Source organism: Athene cunicularia (assembly GCF_003259725.1).
Source record: "Athene cunicularia isolate RWA chromosome 1 unlocalized genomic scaffold, athCun1 chr1_part1, whole genome shotgun sequence".
Taxonomy (NCBI): Eukaryota; Metazoa; Chordata; class Aves; order Strigiformes; family Strigidae; genus Athene; species Athene cunicularia.
Window position 1 is genome coordinate 20,317,356 of NW_020799091.1, and position 20,310 is coordinate 20,337,665.

The window sequence follows — 20,310 nt, forward strand, 5'->3', positions numbered from 1 at the left end:
AGCCAGCGGCCGGCCGCCGCCCACCGGGCAGCCCGCACGGCAGGGCCGCGGCCCGCGGGCAGCCGACCGCCAAGGGAAGGCCCCGGGCTTAGGCTGAAAGAGCACAAACCACCTTGCCTTACACCTACCACTGGAAAGCCGAAGTATTTCACTTGAAGTAATTTTCACCTGCAACTGGACCGGAGTGAATTGAGGCCTATGAAGCTTTGTCTAGTTTTGCATTCGAAGAAAGCCAAAATACAAGGGAAAGGAGCTGTCTCCTCTGTCGAGCCTCAAAACACTAGCAAAGTTGTTGCAGGGAGATTTATTGCTTTCCCCAGGTGGCTCTAGGCAAGAAGACGACAACTCATTTCATAAGCAGCTAATGAAGGTGCTATTTTACCATTATTTGAGAAGACCAAAGATAACATGGAGAAGCCAAATCCAGCAGCTATTTCTGATTTCTGTACAAAGCTAAAATGATACTGCAACAAACTGTGGTCTGATCAGACAGCGGCTGAAAGGATTCAACAAATAGAGGAGAGCCCCTTAAAATTATGTCCTTAACTACAGTTTGAGAGAAAAGCTTCACTAATACAGCCTTAATTTATTGAACACTAAATTTCTCACACATCACCAGTACTTGTCTTTATTAAATGGAATATAGACCTAAACTGACATCCTACTCTCATCCCAGACTTCACAAATAATTGATTCTTTATTGATAGTGCAAACAGGCTCTGTATCCTCTAGCCGGGAGCCACTGGAGGGCAACATAACCCATTCAACTTACAACACAGTCCAGTATCAAAAAAACCGCAATGCTAGTAGCTCGCCAATAAAGCTAATGTAATTAACACGATAATATGCTTTCTACTGCACTGTCTCTTGCCCAGGGCAAGTGCTGCACATTGTGAATTCATACTCTGAAAACATTAAACTGAACTTGTAAGTGTGAGGCTCATGAATTGATTTTCTTTCTTTTCAGTTGCCACTATTTCAGACAGCAAAAATCCACCAACTGGATGTTTACTTTGTGAAAAAGACAAATTTATAAAATGAAATATCTAATATGATGCCATTATAATACTGTATTAGGTTACTCAGCCTAAAGCTTGCCACAACAGAGGACCACTCAACCTTGCTGAGTGGGTGTTTTCCACTTCAGAAGACAGAGCTAAGAGCACTACTGGATACTTGCTGTTCTTTCCCATTGATTTCAGGTTGTGTAACTGTAAAGGAGATCAAAAAACAGTACTCTTAAGAGCATTAAGTGCAAGGAAGCAGCTTTCATCTGTTGCCCTAGTCAAGCTCCAGAACAGAAGTGCAATTATTCTAAAATAAACATGCTCTAAAAACTGTTTTATCAAAGACCTATTTGTTTCATTTTTCCATTACTACTCCTGATGCTTGAAATCCTCCTGCTGACTAGTTCTCTTCACTGCCAAGTATCATGAAGCTGTCCCACAAGTTTAAGGATTAACTGAGTCAATACATCTAAAAGTTGATAGCTATTTAGGTTTACTTAATGCACTACACTCTTGGGTGCTCTCTAAGATAGGTGCCCCAAGGACAATAGCATTTGCCATACTCTTTAGATGCACTGAAATATTTTCAAAGCAGGCTTTTGGGAGTATAGAAACAGTTATACTGAGAAGGTTTTCATTTTTCAAAGTGGCTCAAGTCAGCTGCTTCAACTCTTACTGGAATAAGCCTCATTTGGGAAGATTATCCAGTAATCCTAGCCATCAGGAATGCCTTCCACCTCCCTCCCTTGTTACTAAGCAGATCACACCCAGAAGTCTCCAGACACAGTGACCTCTGCTACTGGTTGTAGATGCTCTCCTTCCCTGCATTCAGAAAGCTTAAGGAGCCCTCCGCTTCTGAGGCACTCCTGGTAGGCACCAGTCCCAAAGGCTACACCACCTTCAGAAGGCATTCCCCTCAAAGCCCTGAAAGCAACTTCAACTCTGCTCCTTGTTTCAGAAAAGCTATGGATAAATACAGCACAGATTTGACCACCTCCAACAGTGGAAGTCTGAGCAGCTCTTACTCAGTAGTGTTTACTTCCCTGTATCCAAAGGGCTCTGACTCATTGACTTCACTTTAGGGCATACCAACTTCTTACTCAGGGAAGGTTTCTCTCCCACAAAACCTGCTTCTGTTATTTGCCCAAGGACTTGCAATATTGCTGTGCAATTTATCTTGGGTAAAATTATTCATGCTTCAAGTAGCATATTAATGGTAGACCACTGTACCTCATAGCCTGTTCCTTTAGTATGTTTAGCTACATCAGATTTTGGATCTTCTAACTATATTTATCTTAAATCTGTATCATCTCACACCTACATCCTGTATAAGATGACTAAACTCATTCTAAGTGTCATGTTTAGAAGTCAAGACTGTTTGATTAAAGGAAGCTGATTCTACAAGAATAACCTCACATGGTTTTGGTGTTCTAGTAAGGTAGCTCTCTTCACTTGAGCATGTCGTCTCGGCATTAATCTCTTGAGCTTTGCTGATGGTCTTCCTAGTCCTCTTACCAGTATTCCTCCTGCCCCCACAAAAAATAATGTAAATCTATCACCAATGTCATGCTCTCAACTTGGTAACTTGTACTTCAGGAACAAAGGAAAGCAGAATTTTTGTACTGATCAAAAGTTGTCAGGACAGAATCAAAACATGTTATTAAGTGATTATTTCCACTCATCTTCAGGAAAGAAACCTTGAAAAGCCTCAGTCAACTTGACTAGAGCAGAAAACATCAAAAATGTAACCAAAAAAGCCTGACATTAAAAAAATCTCAGGGGATACATGCAAGCAGTCTGTCCACTGGTATGCTGTGGAAGTATAGAGCTAGTAGAGCAGCATGATTACTAGAATAAGACACTATGATTATTTCCTGTTTTTAAGGAACTTGGACCCTTACGGAATTTCAGTAGTGTCCAATACATCTGGCTTCAACTCTGAGGCATGAGACATGTACAGCAGGAAACTAATACTGTTTCCCACTGTGCTTTACAAGTTCCACGAGTCAAACTTGATTATAAACTCCCTTTAATAAAGCCCATTTGTTTCTTCAAGTCTCTTACTTCACAATATTTAACAAGTTTATTTTCTAAAAAAAAAAAAAAAAAAAAAAGGGATTAAGGCTTGACAAAAATATATCAAAAGATTTTACAGCTTTCTCTTATTAAGAGAAACCAGGCTTGATGCACTGACAAATTCACATTGCATTTGTTACCACATGAACAGCAACGAATTATAATTTAAATATTCTTACTTCACTGGGCCTGCAAAGATGACATTTCCCATGTGTATCTGTCTCTTTAATGTCTGCTCAGTAATAATCACAGCTTCTCTTTGATTGAGTAAATAAAGTGTTGTGAATTCTGTAGTGTTTTTAAAGATGAGTCACTTGCAAACTCTGATAGTTGGTGAGAACTCTTACTGAAATTTTACCACTTTTCAGTAGATTAGCCAGCTAGTTGCTACTTCTGTTTGTCTTGGTGAGGTGCTTGGTTGGTCTAACATGTGTTCCATTTTTAAGAACAAGTGATAATAGAGCAATTAAGTACCTCACCAAGACAAACAGAACCACAAGCTATGAAAAACAGGTTTCTAATAGACAAGTACACTAGACATGCTTCATCATGTCAAGTTTAGAACCTAAAGCAATACTAAGGGAGCAATACTAAGGGTCAAAGCCAAGAATCATCCTACTGATCTTGCACACTGGTTGCAGGACTAGGATCTAGTAGAAAGGACACAGCTAAAGCAGCTGACCCCACTTGAACAGAGTTGGACTACTATCTCCAGAGATTCTTTCTAACCTCAATAACTCTGATTCTAAGCCTAGACAGTCACAAGTCAAAGTTTAAGTAGCTAGAGCTGCTTGTTTCCCCCCAACTGTATTAAGAGACATTTGAAAGGCAGCTTTTCCCCAGAGTTTGCAAACTAAGCATCTGAGATGTTAAGACCCATATTTAGAAAGGTGGCAGACAAGTTCGGACTTTTTGCTTTCACTGAAATACAAAGTTTGCTCTTAACAATCACCCCAGACTCACCATCACTTTCTTGGGTTAACATCCTTGTCATAGGATGACCTTCACAAACCAAGTACCAAAGATGACACCAAATTAGAAATTCTGCAGTTGAGAACTGTCAACAAGTCTATATAAAAAACTACTTTAAAGCTTGACTACGTGAAACATTTTTACCTGAAACATGTTTTTTCCCACACTATTTCATTAGCTGCCTTCACTGTTCAATAGCAATGCACTTGAAAATTGATCTACAAGCAGATAAAGTGAAGAGGTCAAACAAGCAGAGCACAGCATGTTCTCACAGGAGATGCAGGTCATGAACTCAGCTACCAGGTCCTCCAGGAGTGCTTGCTCCCACCAGAACTGATATACCTTAATCTTGAGTTACTACTGGTTCATGTGAAAATAACTGGTGAACAGCATTAATGTTTTATTTTTTTAGAATTTAGAAAAGTTCTACAGCGTTCAGCAATGTAAGCCAAATGTTCTGACACACTCAAGTCTAAAGAAAAGAAGTTCTCGAATAATTCACAGTGCAGCTTTCATTTTCTACCTCTTGAAGAGTAATTTTAAACATGCTTCCTTCTTTGTAGATATATGATCTGCAAAGTAAGATGTCCTTAGATCATCCGCATGCAAGTACCAGGGTTAATAACAGCAACAGCCTTGAAGTTAATAACTGCAGTTCTCTCAAGAACTATGCAAGAGCTGCTCTGCTTGAAGTTGAGAGATATGACTCTTTCATTTGCTAAAGCAGCAGCAAACATGGTACATTATTCCTGCCCAGATCACATTCACCCTGTATCTTAGCAGTAAAGCAAGTTGCATCAAAAAAAGAAGCTATTATTTTCTAAAAAAATATTGCTAATATATTTAGTAGGTTGGCTTTTTTAGATCTGTTGTACTTCAAGCTGTTTTCAAGTTCTGTAAACAGCACCATTGATGTTACTAATATGCATCTTTCAGGCACTTAAAGCTTTCAGCAGGTATAGATAGAGTCTGGTATTCAATTAACTTTCATCATGGAAACATGAACAGTCTTGTGAATTTTAACAGGCAGTTGTAAAATAGAGGGGAAGAGGATAACTTTCCTCAGCTTTCCCAAGAGAGTTCCTCAGGGTTTGTGGCCAACTAGAACAAGCCCTTTACTAAAAACAGTTTTTTGTATGTGATAGTAACAAGTTTAAGATTTCCACAGGAACACAAGTGGTGAGTAAGAAAAAGGAGCAGGGAGTAAAATAAGTCTATTTTCGCCTAGCATTTCACTAGCACTGAGCATCTGCTCTAGTGGCATCTAATCAGGTTGGAGGGGAGTTACCTAAAAAGGCAGTGGTGCCAGTTCTGCTAACAGTAGAACTAAACATAAGCAGTTAAAATATTTTTAGTAGAATACTAACATTCTGTGCTTCGGTGTAGAACAAGAAGGAAGCCATAACAAATTCTAGTTACAGAAGATGGTTGCTAGCTACATGAGAGAACACATTCACGGAACCTTCAGAATATCATCTGGAACTGCTTGCGACACTGGAAGCAAGAGCTATCCCCTCCATCTCCCATCATTCCAGACATTAGGAACCCTGCAACAGGCTTTTTATACTAATAGGATGAAATGCTTGCCACCATACAACACTAACAAAGCTGACAACAAATTAGTACAGTTAGATGTCTGCATCAGCATTTCAGTAACTGGGTGACCACTTAGTCTGATCAAGCCCCTCCAGTTACCAGCTTGTGCAATAAAACACACCAGCAGCATTAATAGGCAGTGCCAGGAAAGGTACTGTTTTTCTTACAGGCTAGAGGTAATGTAAAACAGAAGAGTTAGAAGTGACTGTTCTGACTCTCTACCTGGTAGGTACATTCTCCAAAAGCCTGTAATGGTTGGTTTGGGTGGGTTGTTGGGGTTTTTTGTGGTTTTTAGTTGTTTTTTAGTTGTTTTTTTGTTTTACATAGTCAAATATTCCAGCAGAACTACCAGAATACTATAGGAACAAAACAACATTATATTAGAGTTCTTCTACAAGATCTTATTCTTAAAAGGTTAACCTGAACATATGTCTGTCAACAGCTAATACTATAGTGCAAAGATTCTATGTTCAGGTCAAGCAACCTGAAAGTACTATGGAACAGTCCTATTACAAGTCCAGCTCAGGACAATGAGACTTAAAGCTAGCAGATAACTCCTCTGGTCAAGTCAGAATACAAAGAGACATCCACACCTTTGTAACAGATGTTTTAAGAGATGCACAGCAAGGAAGAGAAGCAATATTATGCACAGCAGAAAAAAAAAATCAGATTAGAAGATAGGATTTTTTTGCAATGCTAGATACAGACCAATAAAGAAACTGAGATGCAGATGAAGACAGTAGCCCCCAAAAGGATATTAAGAGTAAATAAAACTTCAGAAGCATGACAAGAGATGACTGAGCAAAGGATGCTTTTTTTCTTAATTCCAACATGCAAACTGTCGTCAATCAAGCTAACCCAGATATTGCAAAGGAAATTAAAACAGACACAGGCCTGTAACTGTTACGGAGACTCTCAAATAAACCACCAATCACAAAAAAAAATTATTAACAGAATTAACTAGCTCTCCATAAATTACAGATTCAAATGTCTGTGAGAGAAGAACAGAACAACTTCCTAGGGTTAAACAGCAACCCGAAACAAGTAACAAAGCTCAACTCCCTAGGGTTTAAGCAACCCAAAACCCATAACAAAGCGCCACTCCTTAGAGTTTAATGACAACCCAAAACACTATCACTCACCTGAGAAGTGAGGGCTCTCAACCTCGAGGACCTGCTCAGGGCAGCATCCCGACCCAAGGCCCCTCGAGGAGTTTCCTTGGGCAGCGTCCTGACCCAAGGGGAGAGTCCTGGACCGCAGCTGCTGCTCCCAGAATGGCTCCCAGGGGACTCCATTTATACCCAGGCCCAATCTGGCCTGTAGTCAATAGTGGCTCCCATTAGCCAAGGGCCCCAATTACCATGAGGCCCTGAGAACAAAGGCAGCCCTGAGCTGCTACACTTCAGCAGCCAAGAAGCCCCATTTTCATTGGGTGGATGCACCTGCCACAGTTGCTTCTCTCCTTTCTTCATAGCTGTGCAATGCATGTAGATTATAGAAATGAACTAGACTAAGAAAGGTACCATGGGACAGGAACGTTAACCAATGTCATAATACTCAGATTTCAGAAATTGCTTAAAACTCATGAGTAACTTTGACCTGTTCAAAAGACTGATTAACAAAATCCCTTGGGAGGCTGCCTTGAAGGAAATGGTAGTCCAGGAAGGCTGGTCATACTTCAAGAGAGTAGTCCTAAAGGCACAGGAGCAGGCTGTTCCCGTGTGCTGGAAAACAAGCAGGCGGGGAAGGAGACGGGCCTGGCTAAACAGGGACCTTTGGCTGGATCTCAAGAACAAAAGGGGAATCTCTTGCCTTTGGAAGAGGGGCAGGTCTCTCATGAAGACTATAAAGATGTAGTGAAGTTATGCAGGGAGAACATTAGGAGAGCCAAGGCACAGCTAGAGCTCAGCTTGGCTGCAGCTGTTAAGGGTAACAAAACATGTTTCCATAAATTCGTTAACAGCAAAAGGAGGATTAGGGAAAATCTCCCTCATAGTGAGGAAAAGGCTGAGGTGCCCAACACCTGCTTTGCCTCAGTCTGTAGCAGTGGAACTGGCTGTTCCCTGGACACCCAGGCTCATGAGCTGGGAGATGGGGAGGGGAAGCAGACTGAGGTCAGCACAGTTGAAGAGGAGGTGGTCAGAGACCTGCTGCACCACTTGGATGCACACAAGTCTGTGGGACGGATGGGTTACACCCTAGGGTGCTGAGGGAGTTGGCAGGTGTGCTCGCCAAGCTGCTTTCCATCATTTACCAACAGTCCTGGCTGACCGGGTAGGTCCCATTGGACTGGAGGGTGGCAAATGTGACACCCATCTACAAGAGAGGCAGAAAGGACAATCCAGAACACTATAGACTTGTCAGTCTGACCTCGGTGCCAGGGAAGATCATGGAGCAGGTCATCTCAGGTGCCATTAAAAGTCATATAATGGACAACCAGATGCTCAGGCCCAGTCAGCATGGGTTTATCAAAGGCAGGTCCTGCCTGACAAACCTGATCTCCTTATACGACAAGGTGACCTGCTTATTGGATGAGGGGAAGGCTGTGCATGTTGTTTACCTTGATTTCAGTAAGGCCTTTGACACCATTTCCCACAGCATTCCCCTAGTGAAACTGGCTGCTCAAGGCTTGGATGGGCACACGCTTTGCTGGGTAAAAAACTGGCTGGATGGCCAGGCCCAAAGAGTTGTGGTGAACGGAGTAAAATCCAGTTGGTGGCCAGTCACAAGTGGTGTCCCCCAGGGCTCGGTTTTGGGGCCACTCCTGTTTAACATCTTTATTGATGATCTAGAGGAGGGGATCGAGTGCACCCTCAGTCAGTTTGCAGATGACACCAAGCTGGGTGGGAGTGTTGATCTGCTCGAGGGTAGGGAGGCTCTGCAGAGAGACCTGGACAGGCTGGAGCCATGGGCTGAGGCCAACTGGAGGAGCTTCAATAAGGCCAAATGCCGGGGCCTGCACTTGGGCCACAACAACCCCCAGCAGCGCTACAGGCTTGGGGAGGAGTGGCTGGAGAACTGCCAGTCAGAGAGGGACCTGAGGGGGTTGATTGACAGCCGGCTGAACAGGAGCCAGCAGTGTGCCCAGGGGGCCAAGAAGGCCAATGGCATCCTGGCTTGTGTCAGCAATAGCGTGGCCAGCAGGGACAGGGAAGGGATCTGACCCCTGTACTCGGCACTGGTGAGGCCACCCCTCGATTCCTGTGTTCAGTTTTGGGCCCCTCACTACAAAAAGGACATTGAATGACTCGAGTGTGTCCAGAGAAGGGCAACGGAGCTGGTGCAGGGTCTGGAGCACAGGTCGTACGAGGAGCGGCTGAGGGAACTGGGGGTGTTTAGTCTGGAGAAGAGGAGGCTGAGGGGAGACCTCATCGCCCTCTACAGCTACCTGAAAGGAGGGTGCAGAGAGCTGGGGATGAGTCTCTTTAACCAAGTAGTAAGCGATAGGACAAGAAGTAATGGCCTCAAGTTGCACCAGGGAAAGTTTAGTCTAAATGCCAGGAAGCATTTCTTTACATAACAGGTTGTTAGGCATTGGAATGGGCTGCCCGGGGAGGTGATGAGTCCCCATATCTGAAGGTGTTTAAGAGTCAGGTTGACTGGCAGATATGGTATATTTGGAAGCTGTCAATGTTAGGTTAATGGTTGGACTGGATGAACTTCAAGGTCTTTTCCAACCTAGATGATTCTGTGAGTAGTTGCCTATAAAAGCAGACTGAATTGTTCTGTAAGAGATGCTGCCATGCAGGAGGAACTTCTATCAAGCTTTCCTGAAAGAAGTCATCATGCTGGAAAGAGATCACTTGTCAGTATACTCCAAGAACAATCCTGGGGATAATTTCTTTGAATCAGTCAAAACCACAGCACAGGCAAGTGGCCACTAGTTTGGGCTTGCTTACTTTGAAGACTAGAGACTAGACACACAGCATACAATTGTCAGTCTTAAAGAGATTCTTTAGTCCAGTCTACAAGAACGTTTATGTGTTACAAATCTTACAGTACTAATACCTAACAGTGCACTTCAAGGATCAGCACAAAGAGGGCTGCTATAAATTGGGAGTTCAGCTAAGCCAAATAAAAGCTTGGATATACTGGTCAATCCACGGAGAACTGATTTGCCACTCATATGTAGCTATAGAAAAGCTGCCTTGTTATGATAGATGCAGAGATACTCACAGTATAGGTAGATCAGTATTTGATTGATCTTGTTAACAGACACACAGCATTAGTAGCTCTTACAGTAGGTGACTAGAACTGCACACATTTCTGAAGGACTTGTAGCCTTAGCCGATACAAAAGCAACCTCTGAAATTACAAAAGTGAGAACAAGAACTCCATTTGCTTGGTCCTGTTAATGTAAACTTGAATAGAAATATATGCCTTAAGTTACATTACTTCCTTCTGTTTATCCCCAATTTAAGCTAAATTTGACAACACTGAAGGTCTTTCTAAATAACCTTAAATTGCAAACCAGAAAGTTCTTAAGTCCAAGAAGTTCAAGGCACATAACACAGCTTGTTTTGAAAAGCCATTCACAATCCAATTGAGGGTGAATTGCATGATGCAGAGACAGCTGGAGCCTGGATTTTGGTGCATACGCCCAAATTCATTTGGATGAGGCAGCTAAATGTTGTCACTACCAAACAGAACAGATTCCTAGCAGAACACTAAAGACACTTCAAAGAATTAAAATGCAGCAACCAGGGTTATGCTACTGCAGGAGTATATAGTTTAGCAGAAACTATATACAGAGAAGAAAATTAAGATGCATAATCATGCACAAATACAGTGTGTCTCAGAGTTATCAGAATAGTCAGGTATGGAAGACCAAAGGTGCCTACGGTTGCTTATTGTCCAAGTTATGGTCTCCTTGGTGCATTTCTTTTTGCTTCTTTGACTGTTAATATGAATGCCTCTTTCTATTCCTCTAACAAACCTCATATGCAGCCTTGGTGAGACCACAAGAGGAATAGCACTTTGCCTAAAATAGCTCTTCTCCATCTCCCAAGTCATTTTGTACCTGCTCACTTAATGTCAAAAAGAAGCAACTTCAGCTGTTAATACTGAGCTAATGAAACTGCATGAGACCAACATAATCTATTCTGCCTCATGCTTTATAACCACAACTGTCAGCTGAACCTGTATCCCTGGCAAGTAAAAATAAATTAGACCCTTTTCCTACCCCAACTTCCAGACTAAGTTTACAAAAAAACACCAGGGCACTAGTAACTGACACCAGTTAAAACAAATCGTTTGCTGTTAAGTTCCCATACTGCACTGGACAAAAATGGCATTTTTATAAGCTTCATTCCTATCCCACTCGTTCCTGAGTTGTTGTCCAAATTCACTTGTGTATTGTCTAGCAGCTTGTCACCATAACCTGCATTTCAACCAGGTTTTTTTCTGGTATATAACATTCTATCCAATTTATGAGAATCAATGATACATCTGGGGTCTGAACAAATAAATTTCAGGCAGCAGATAAATTAGATCTAATAGCCTGACACAAGGTTGAATACTCAGCTTCAGCAACTACCGTTCAACACCAGAATTTTAAGTAGTCAAGAAGTACTGCAGCTCCAGTAAGCCAGAGGAGCCTCCCAAGCTGTCCCTGAAACCCCTCAAGTCCAAATCAAAACACTTGACATGCAATAGGTTTTCTAAGTACTGGTTCAAACAATGGGCATTTCTCAAACTCCAATTCAACTCTGAAAGCTACTTATGAGTTCCATATGCTCCAGATTTCCAACAACTTCGCAAATACTATAAAGGCACCAAGGTATCCTACAAGAAATTTGTCATCAATTTTTTCCAACTAACAGCCCATAACTTTCACAAACCCCATAAGAAGCAGCAGTAAAACAGCTTTGAAGGAGGTAATGGAGGTACTGGTTCTGCAAAGACTTGATGTATCATGCACTGGCATTCTTCAGGGTTACAGTTTTGAGACTTTGGGGAACTATTGGTAATGTCACACATGAACATTTTGCTCCTCTTTTCACAATTTTTATTTTTCTTTAACTCCTGGATCAGCATGGCCTACTAACTGTCAGTCAGGCTCAAAATATATTTGAACACATTAGAAAGCACTAAACATATCTTCAGCTTTTTAAAGTTTGGGGGACACTGTATTTAGAGCTCCTTATTTAATGTAACTTAGAAGCATTTTATATGCAAGGCAACAGTGCAAATGCCAATTCCACCATGAAGCACATAGAAACACCTACTGTGTCCATTCTGCATGCATTTGCAGCCTCTGAGATGAAGACAACTTTACTAAGAAGTTCCTTTTGTCTTTTCATCTCAAGAAATCTCCCTATACAAAGGAAAAAACCTTAGTTTAATACTGAAACCATTGCATTTGACAATGCACAATGGCAATTCTACTGTCTTCCAGTATCATTTGCAGTTCCTGAAAATTATCAGAGATTTGATTGTTATAGCAGTTTTTAAAAGTGAACATGAGGTGGCAGAAGTTACAGCTAAATTGAATTTTTATACTTCAAACCAAAGTAAGAATCTCTCCTCTGATTAATCCCACTGCTCAAGGAACATCCTGGAATTCTAGCACTTGTCACATACACCTTGGATAACCATGACAAGTAATCCTATTGGTGGGCCATGTACATAACTATCAAGCACAGTTAGGTGAATAGTGGAATATTTCAAGAACAGCCATCAGAAGTCTCCTTAGCACAACTGACAGTCATAGCTAATCCTCAGAAGAGGGCAGTTACAGCCTCCTCTCCTCCCACCTTTAAGACTTGTTTCCCTGTATTAATATTGGTTGAAGCTAAAAATAACTTTGGCACATTGTAATTCTATTAGCATTCTGGCATACAAGTGCTTTTTTTCATTTCTGTAATGCATCTGTTCCTGTAACAATTTAATAACAGCTATATCAGCTGCAAGCACAGCTGATCTTGATTTCTAAGAGAACAATTTAAACAAGAAAAAGAAATGTTTTCCCATTTATATGCTGATGATGTAAAGCTATCTGTATTCTTCTGCTAAAAGCCCAGAGGCCTGTAACATTGGCTTCTAGCCAACACTAGATTAGAAAGATTTACTCAATACATACTGACCTTTTGCTCTAAAACACTCCCAAAGCTGTTGTTCTTAATTTTGTCCACCCACAGTTCAGTGTAATGCACAACAAAACCAGCTGCTGACTGTACAGTTACCTAGAGCGAAGCATCTCTTCCAGCGACGGCACAGAGACATGATGTTCATTCCTTCTTGCACTGGCTGCACGAAGATGAAAACAGCAGCAGTCCTTCAGAGTTCTCTACAGCATTAGCAGGTCTCAAAGCTGATTAAAGTGATCCCCATGGTAATCTGTGAAATATATGTTTGCACTTTCCAACTGCTTCACATTGGATTCACAGAAGGAGAGCGTGCAGTAGGTGCCTGTGTATACCCATGCACAGAGACAGCTGTGGCTTTTGCTGGAACATTCTAATATGCTTCAGCAAAATTCAGCACCATCCTGTATTCCAGCACTTGAAACAACCACCTGTCCAGTTCCTGGTCTCTGACCCTCCCACACCAGGTTTCAACACAGTTTCCAAGCAAAACCCCAATAGAAAGATATAGTAGATACAGTTCTGTACTGGAAATGCTATCTGTGATATTATGGGTCATGAGATCCATTCATTTTTGCAAGTATAAAGGATTATTTTTTTAACTTCGTTTTCCTTACCTCTGAACACATTTAATTGCAAAGTATTTTGGCTCTCAAATGAAAAGGGTAAAAATTAATTTAGCTATCACTTCAGCTAGTTAAAAAAATCCCCTTCTCTACAGAAGGAAAGAGTTTTCATTTTCTTTTCACCTATAGTAACCCCATTAGTGTGCGCCTCTAAGGCCCATGTATGTAGATGTGTCTCTAGAGCAGCTTTTCAGGGTCCTTCCTCCCTAGCAGTCTGTCTCCCCATCCTTCCCATACCGCCCCTCCAGACTATTTGCTTGCTTTCTGGAGGGGGAATAGAAAAGGAAACAGCAGCAGCATGCTTAAAGCCTCAGAAGACAGCCTTAAGAGGATGTGAGGATTTGGCTTTTGGGACTACACCTGAAGTTGCTATCCCAATGAAGTATTGCATCTGCAGAACATTTCCCTGGGGCTGTTAGGCCCGCTTCAGTGATACATCAGCTATTTTTAGCAAGGGAGTACACTTACACTAGGAGAGCTGTGTGCTCTGAAAAAGCCAGACCACATTAGCAGGGAAATCTGACAAGAACCACCACAGGTGGTTAACCACCAACTACAGCTTGGTCAGTTCAGTCTTTCTGAAGGTATCAACACTCTAACATTACACCATCAACTCTGGAGTTTGGTTCTGTTCATGCCTGTGCAAAGCCAGACTCCAGATGTGAGGGGTCTATCAAGCCCATTTCTTATGGCCAACAGGAAGCTTGGTGGGGCAGAAAGTCAGAACATCACCTGGCAATTGGCACAACTGAGCTTGGTAAGAGATAATCATGTAATGGTATCACTTATTTATGAGCAAGACAATGACAGGAAACCATGAAGACACTGTTAGCTACAAGTAAGTGCTTTTTCCTCAGGAGAGGAAGGTAACTCAAAATTTTAGTTGATCTTATCCAGCTTTCATTAGGGAAGTGTGTTGCATAATGCATGAGGAAAACATCTGAGAACAATGGTTGAGAACATTATCTATTCCCTACACAGATGAATCCATCAGACAGTATTGTATCCGACTGTCTTCTGCATATAGCTGTACTGTTTTTCTTACTCAAGCCAGTACAAGCTCACCATCTGACTAGGCTAACCACATTAGCAGTTCCCTACTATAGGACATATGAAGCAAAAATGTGTCTTTAACCAAAACTGCTTATCTCACCTTCTCCAGACCAGTGAGATCTGACAGCAGAAGCACTGCTACCACATGCAGAGGTGAGTAAACCAGTAGCACCAGACTAGCCAGGCCCAGAATCTGTCTGGCAAGGTGTCAATTGCTTTCCATCCTTGGCTCCACTTATGCTCTACCACTTCACAGTCACCACAGTCATCCCTGAATCCACCATATTACAAAGGCTCCGCTGCTGCTTAAACACATGGTCTTGGTAATATCTGCCTAACATCGTTTGAGATGCAGGCACAACACAAGTTAGCCACAATACTTCTTATGTAAGTATTTATACTGCACTGTCTCTAACAAAGTCCTCCTCAGATCTTTCCAAACTTGGTAGCTTATACAAACACTCCAGACAAGAAGTCCACCTTTGGATCAGTGAGCCTGAACTAAGTATTCAGGACAAAAATCTGCTATAGAGTCCTTGATCAAAATATGTTATTATACGAGGATACAATCAGATCACTCAACTTTATTATTTCTTTTCAAAGACAAAAAGCCTCATCTAAACACTTAGATTGCACTGGTACTGTAAGTTCAAATTTTTCAAGACAACTTATTTTTTCTTTGATAGATGTAATAGACATGACAAGTATACTCAGTGTAGGAACTAGGGAGACTGACTTAACCATGCTATCATGACATTTTCTATATTGTCTAGTTTTGGTTTGTTGTCCTGAAGCCAAGTATGAAGTTATTACACATTATCTATAGAAACATCAACAAAACAAGAGTATCATACAAAAGATACCTTGCACTAACCTCCAGGATTTTTGTGACTATTGCTAAATTGTACAAGATAAAAAAAACACATTCGTCCACACAAATTGCATGGTACTTCTCAAAGTGATCCAGTTCTCTCTGAACTTGTCTGTCCCTACAGCTTCATACCCTTCCATGGCTTGTGCACACCCCTCTAAGCAAGTAAGCCATGTTCACAGTATATTGATTATACTGTGAACAAGTAGGAGGCATTTTAGGCTAATACTGTTGGCATATTTACCATCAACTGTGTACTGCCTTGCATCAGTACTGCTTTTTATTATTGGAAATCCTTCCACACATAATGCTGAATATCAGCAACTCTGTACTGCCAGTTCCAGAAAAAAAAAAACCAAAAAACAAGTCAGACACCGAAACATTACAAATCCTTTTTTTAGGCACCACAATGCTGAGACTTGGAGTTTGAGGCTTGTTTTTGTTCTTGTAAAAAATTCATCTGCTCACCCTTGACCCTTTATAGTAAATACATGTCACATTTTCAGGATTGTCTGCAATCACAGCTTGATTGTTCTGCAATGCCGGTTCATCTCCCCACTTGCTACCTTGAAAGTGAGCTGGAGGCTCAACATAAGGCTGATGAGAAGTATCATAAAAGCTGCAAGTACTCGGAATTTGCTTTAGTGATGAAGTTCAGCCCTGATGTAATAGATGTTTTTATATCAAGTTTAGTGAGAACATTTAAAGTAGAAGTCATTGAGACCAACATTTATTCTAGTGTAACAGCAGACTTGAAAGTAAGTTTGAAGGTTTAACACTTCCATAACAGGTTTTTTTGCCAGTTTACTATTCACCAAATATCCCACTTAGTGTGCATATGAAAGGACCAGAAGGACTCAACTAAAACCCACAAACTGACAAACAGAACAAAAAGACAGGTAATTCTTTACCCCATTCCTTCCACAGGGAAATCACTGATGCCTGAACACCATACTGTGTGACTAAATAACAGGTCAGTTATAGTATTATATATATATATATACACTTTTATCTGCTCCTGAAGTCACCTTGTGATTTTCACCATCTTGTTTGTCCTAATAAACAGAACTATATGCTAGTATAGGCCAGGAACACACAGCTAAATTATTTACTAAGGAAGTACCACCAAAGAGCAAATATTTTAGATAGTCAACAACATAAGCACATTACAAGAAAAAAAAAATCTCTAACTAATTCAGAAGTGTTCACTCCATCTCAGCACACCCAGCCACCACCAGAGGTTTACTTTATTGCAGCCAGGGGATTAAGCACAGCTGGCTAAGGTTAGAGTTGGAGCTGTGCAGCACCTCAGCAGCACACTAGAACTTCAATGGACAGGCACCAGGCCCTTCCCAGTTGTTTCCAGCATTCCTGCCTGAGATCAGTACATCACAAATGAGTACCAGGCCATACCATTCATAAAACTGAGCTATTCTTGAGTCACAGATACTATTAAGAATTTTATTAATGAACAGGTCTTTAGGTAACAGATTTTACCAACAGCACTTAAGAGTTCATTTCTGAACATTTTGGGTGCCCACAAACTCAGCCCCAAGAATTCAAGCAAGTCTTAAACCTTCACTGACCTTTATTCCCTACAAACCCAACCACATCCCTTAGCTATTATTCTATACCTTTTTGGGATACACTTTTTTAAAAATACATCTTTTACTGTTAGATTATGGACTAGAACAAACAAACTTTTAAAGGGTGATTCTTAATCAAGCAGAACACAAACTTCTCCCCCTCCCCACCTCCCTGATTTTACACATTAAGGTAGCCCAGACTCCTCAAAACAACCTGCCATCAGCTCCTTTTGGGTCTCTGTGGGCCAAAGCTGCTACAGCAGACATCACTGCTCCTAAGAGTACTGCTGTGACTAGCTCTGCATCCAAACTTCCACTTCCATCTAGTCCTGACAGCTGACTCCATCAAAAACATGAACAAAGTAGGCATTGCTCCCATCTTCTCACCTCACTGCACAGTTACTTTACATTTCTAATGTAACCTCACATTGAACAGAGGTGTAAGCTTGCAGTGACCAGACTTTTCAACAGTGCTAACCAGAATCATTGTTCAAAGCTTTGCAGCTATCCTTATTATAAAATAATTTGAAGTTAAACCATACATTCTGGATTTTCAACTGTACATCTACTTTGCTCCTACAGTTCCAAGTCTCCAAAGGAGAAAAAAATTCTTAAAAAATGTAAAGCAAAACTGCAGTCCAACTGCAAATATGTGTATACCCAGAGTTAACAACAGTTTTTAAAAAAAACTGGAAGTAATTTTTTCCTACTTGCACAAGTTAAGGTTTTCTTGGAGGGTATTACAGTTCAGTGTCTTGCTGTGCTGAAATGAATCTTCAAGGGCACTGCATGTTAGGAAGGTATCTAAACATGCTGGCTGAACAGTGAAACAGGGGCCTGAATTACTACTACTGCTAGTCAAAGCACACATGAGCAGAAAGGAGGCTGTCAGGGAACCTGTGCACCGAAGCTCATCCAGACAGGATAGCTCTGCCCTAGTTAGCTTGCCTTGGCTCTTCCCTAGCATACACACTCTCGGGAATAAAAGTGGATAAATCATTTTGAGTAGAACACTGGAAAATCTTCAGTTTAAAGATAAGACTTAAGTCTTAATCTCTCAAATTCTAACAGGTCCCTACACACCTAGCAAGGGCACAGGCCACAGATGAACATAACTCTTTCAAGTTAAATTTTATGCAAGCCTCTTTCAGAGCATATTGTTCAACCACCAAATATTCTCTCTTTAACAGTCTACTTTCAACACAACACAGTTCTACTATGATTAAGTTGAAGTTTCTTTCTCAGCAACTAATCAAGCTAACAAAGCCCAGGACTAGAAGTGGTGAGCACATGCTAGGGACCAACAGCTACAGAGACAGATCTGAAGACACAGGCTGAGCATCAGGATGTCAACCTTTTTCTTTTTTTAAAAGGTGTTCTACTGCATTTTCATGCTTTCATTTTTATTTGTGAAATGCAAATACTTCTGGAGGCCAGAAATATATTTTTGACACAGTTGAACACCACATTCACTGTTTTTCCTTCTGTAGGTAGCAAGAGATTTGTGCTCCTCAAGGAAAAAGACTCTGTAGAGAAGTTTACACAGCTTAGCACTACTCAAGTTCAGACTTTAAGTCACTCCTGTGCCTGTGCTCACAAATCCACATTCATTTCACTGTGTCCTGAGCACCTGTAGCACCATCATTCTACACAAAGTCGCTGCTTAAATGTGTTATCTACCAGTTGGCGGCCAGCAAGGCATTTTTCTTTCACATGGTCAGTGGGCCAGTAAAACAAATGCAGTGCAGCACTGGAAGCCAGCACAGTGCCCACAGCCACAAGCATAGCTCAGAGTGCCTCAAGTTGTTAAAAAAATTACGAGTTCCACCAAATGAATAACTAGCAATAAAGCAAGTTATCTCTCCATTCTACTTCAATGTGGAAAGTAACTATATAGGCCAGGTTTCTGGCAAGCCAATGAGAAGGACAAGCCAGAAACCAAATACAACTGGCTTAAGCGCATTTGTTCCTGCTCTGGTGACTTCATGAGTAGTGGCCACAAACCACACCTATTAGCAACTAGTGAAGTCTTCTAGCCACTAATGATTCTAAAAAACTTGAATGTAGTCCTTTGCAGCTATATTTAGACATAAATTGTATTTTTACATAATAATTTGGATTCTTAGTACCTTAAACCAGAAATAAGACTTTTTGTTTAAACACTTAAACTGAGTAATTTCAGGATAGATTCAGTATCAACTGAGCTCATCACCTATTACGCCTCACCATTCCACCCAGTATTAGCTTACCTGCTATTTCATTCTAAAAAGTTAAAAAGCTTTAGCATGTTGACTCAAAACATATCAGATTAGTGGGGGCAGCATCTAATGAAAAGATTTAATCCCTTCTCCCTGAGGCTGCTGTTCAGAGAACAGTGGTTGAACACTGAAAATGCAGCTCTTGTATCAGTTTGTCACACAGTATATTCAAGTGGTTTAAGATCATTTCACTGGTGTATCAAGCCCCACTAGTTCAAGCTCAGTTTTCCCCCATCATGAAAGCAACTTTCCAAATGCAGATAATGAGCAGGATACTAACTACCACAGCCACTTGCATTTCAGAGTATTTTCCAGCCAGAATTGCAGGCATAACTGATTTCTGTTCTTTTGTTCTTAGCTGGACATTGTTCAGAAGCCAGCTCTTTGCCCTCCTTCAGGATTTGTCCCTTCAAGATGTATATAAAGAGCCTGTTCAAAAGCTTCCTGAGATAACACTTGCATCAAGCACCAGTTTGTTTTCATTATAGCAAACCTTGACAGATGTGCATAGAACTGTCTGCAGGGACAGGAAGACAATTGTTCTAACAGGCATTTGTTAATAATGAAACAGTAGCTGTAGGTTCTTTTAAATATATTCCCTTAGCTTGTATAATCAAAGATTCGTGTTCTCTACCACAGACTGGGAAGGGAATTAATTCTCCAAGCAGCTCAGCAGCTAGGGAGACCATAGTTTAACCTCTAATAATTTACTAAGATAATTTTCAGTTTCCAGTTAATTTTTATCATTTCCAAGCTGCCAATAGCATGCCTCAGAGTCAGGAAATAGTACGCACATGCATGCAAACACATGCAGTACAAACAAACAAACAAAAATAATCAATTTCCAGCCTTTTAATCCATGCTATAATGTTATTTGAATAAACCTAAAGTCTTTAGTGATGAGTCAGTCAATTCATGTTTATGGAATTTTAATAGGAAAAAGGTATAACTAACAATCATGGAATCAAAATTATGCAAAGCCCATATTGCTGTAAGATCTACAGAGGACTCAGCTTTTTATTTAAAAGATATAGGTGTGTTAAAATCAGTAAACATGAGATTCACCACAATCTAGTACCCTTCTAAAGGAGACCTTCCTATATTACCCTTCTCTGAAAAAAATTACTTCAAATACTGCTTTCTTTTCAAAATGTGAGAGGAAGAAATGCAATTGCAAATA

At 40.9% G+C, this 20,310-nt stretch overlaps 1 protein-coding gene across 3 annotated transcripts in view; it reads right to left on the minus strand.

Annotated features, from left to right (window-relative positions):
- Positions 1 to 12,984, minus strand: part of ATP8A2 (ATPase phospholipid transporting 8A2) — a 311,681-nt gene extending 298,697 nt beyond the window's left edge. For 2 of the 3 annotated variants that reach the window (XR_003398887.1, XM_026853409.1), the window contains exon 1: positions 12,836 to 12,984. Coding sequence is in view for 1 of the 3 variants with exons in the window: in XM_026853409.1 (XP_026709210.1) it covers positions 12,836 to 12,884 (49 nt within the window). In the remaining 2 variants the exon portion in view is untranslated. Of the gene's footprint in view, positions 1 to 12,736; positions 12,755 to 12,835 lie in introns of those variants that run through there. The other variant, XM_026853419.1, reaches the window with a different exon arrangement.
- Positions 12,985 to 20,310: the final 7,326 nt, after the last annotated feature.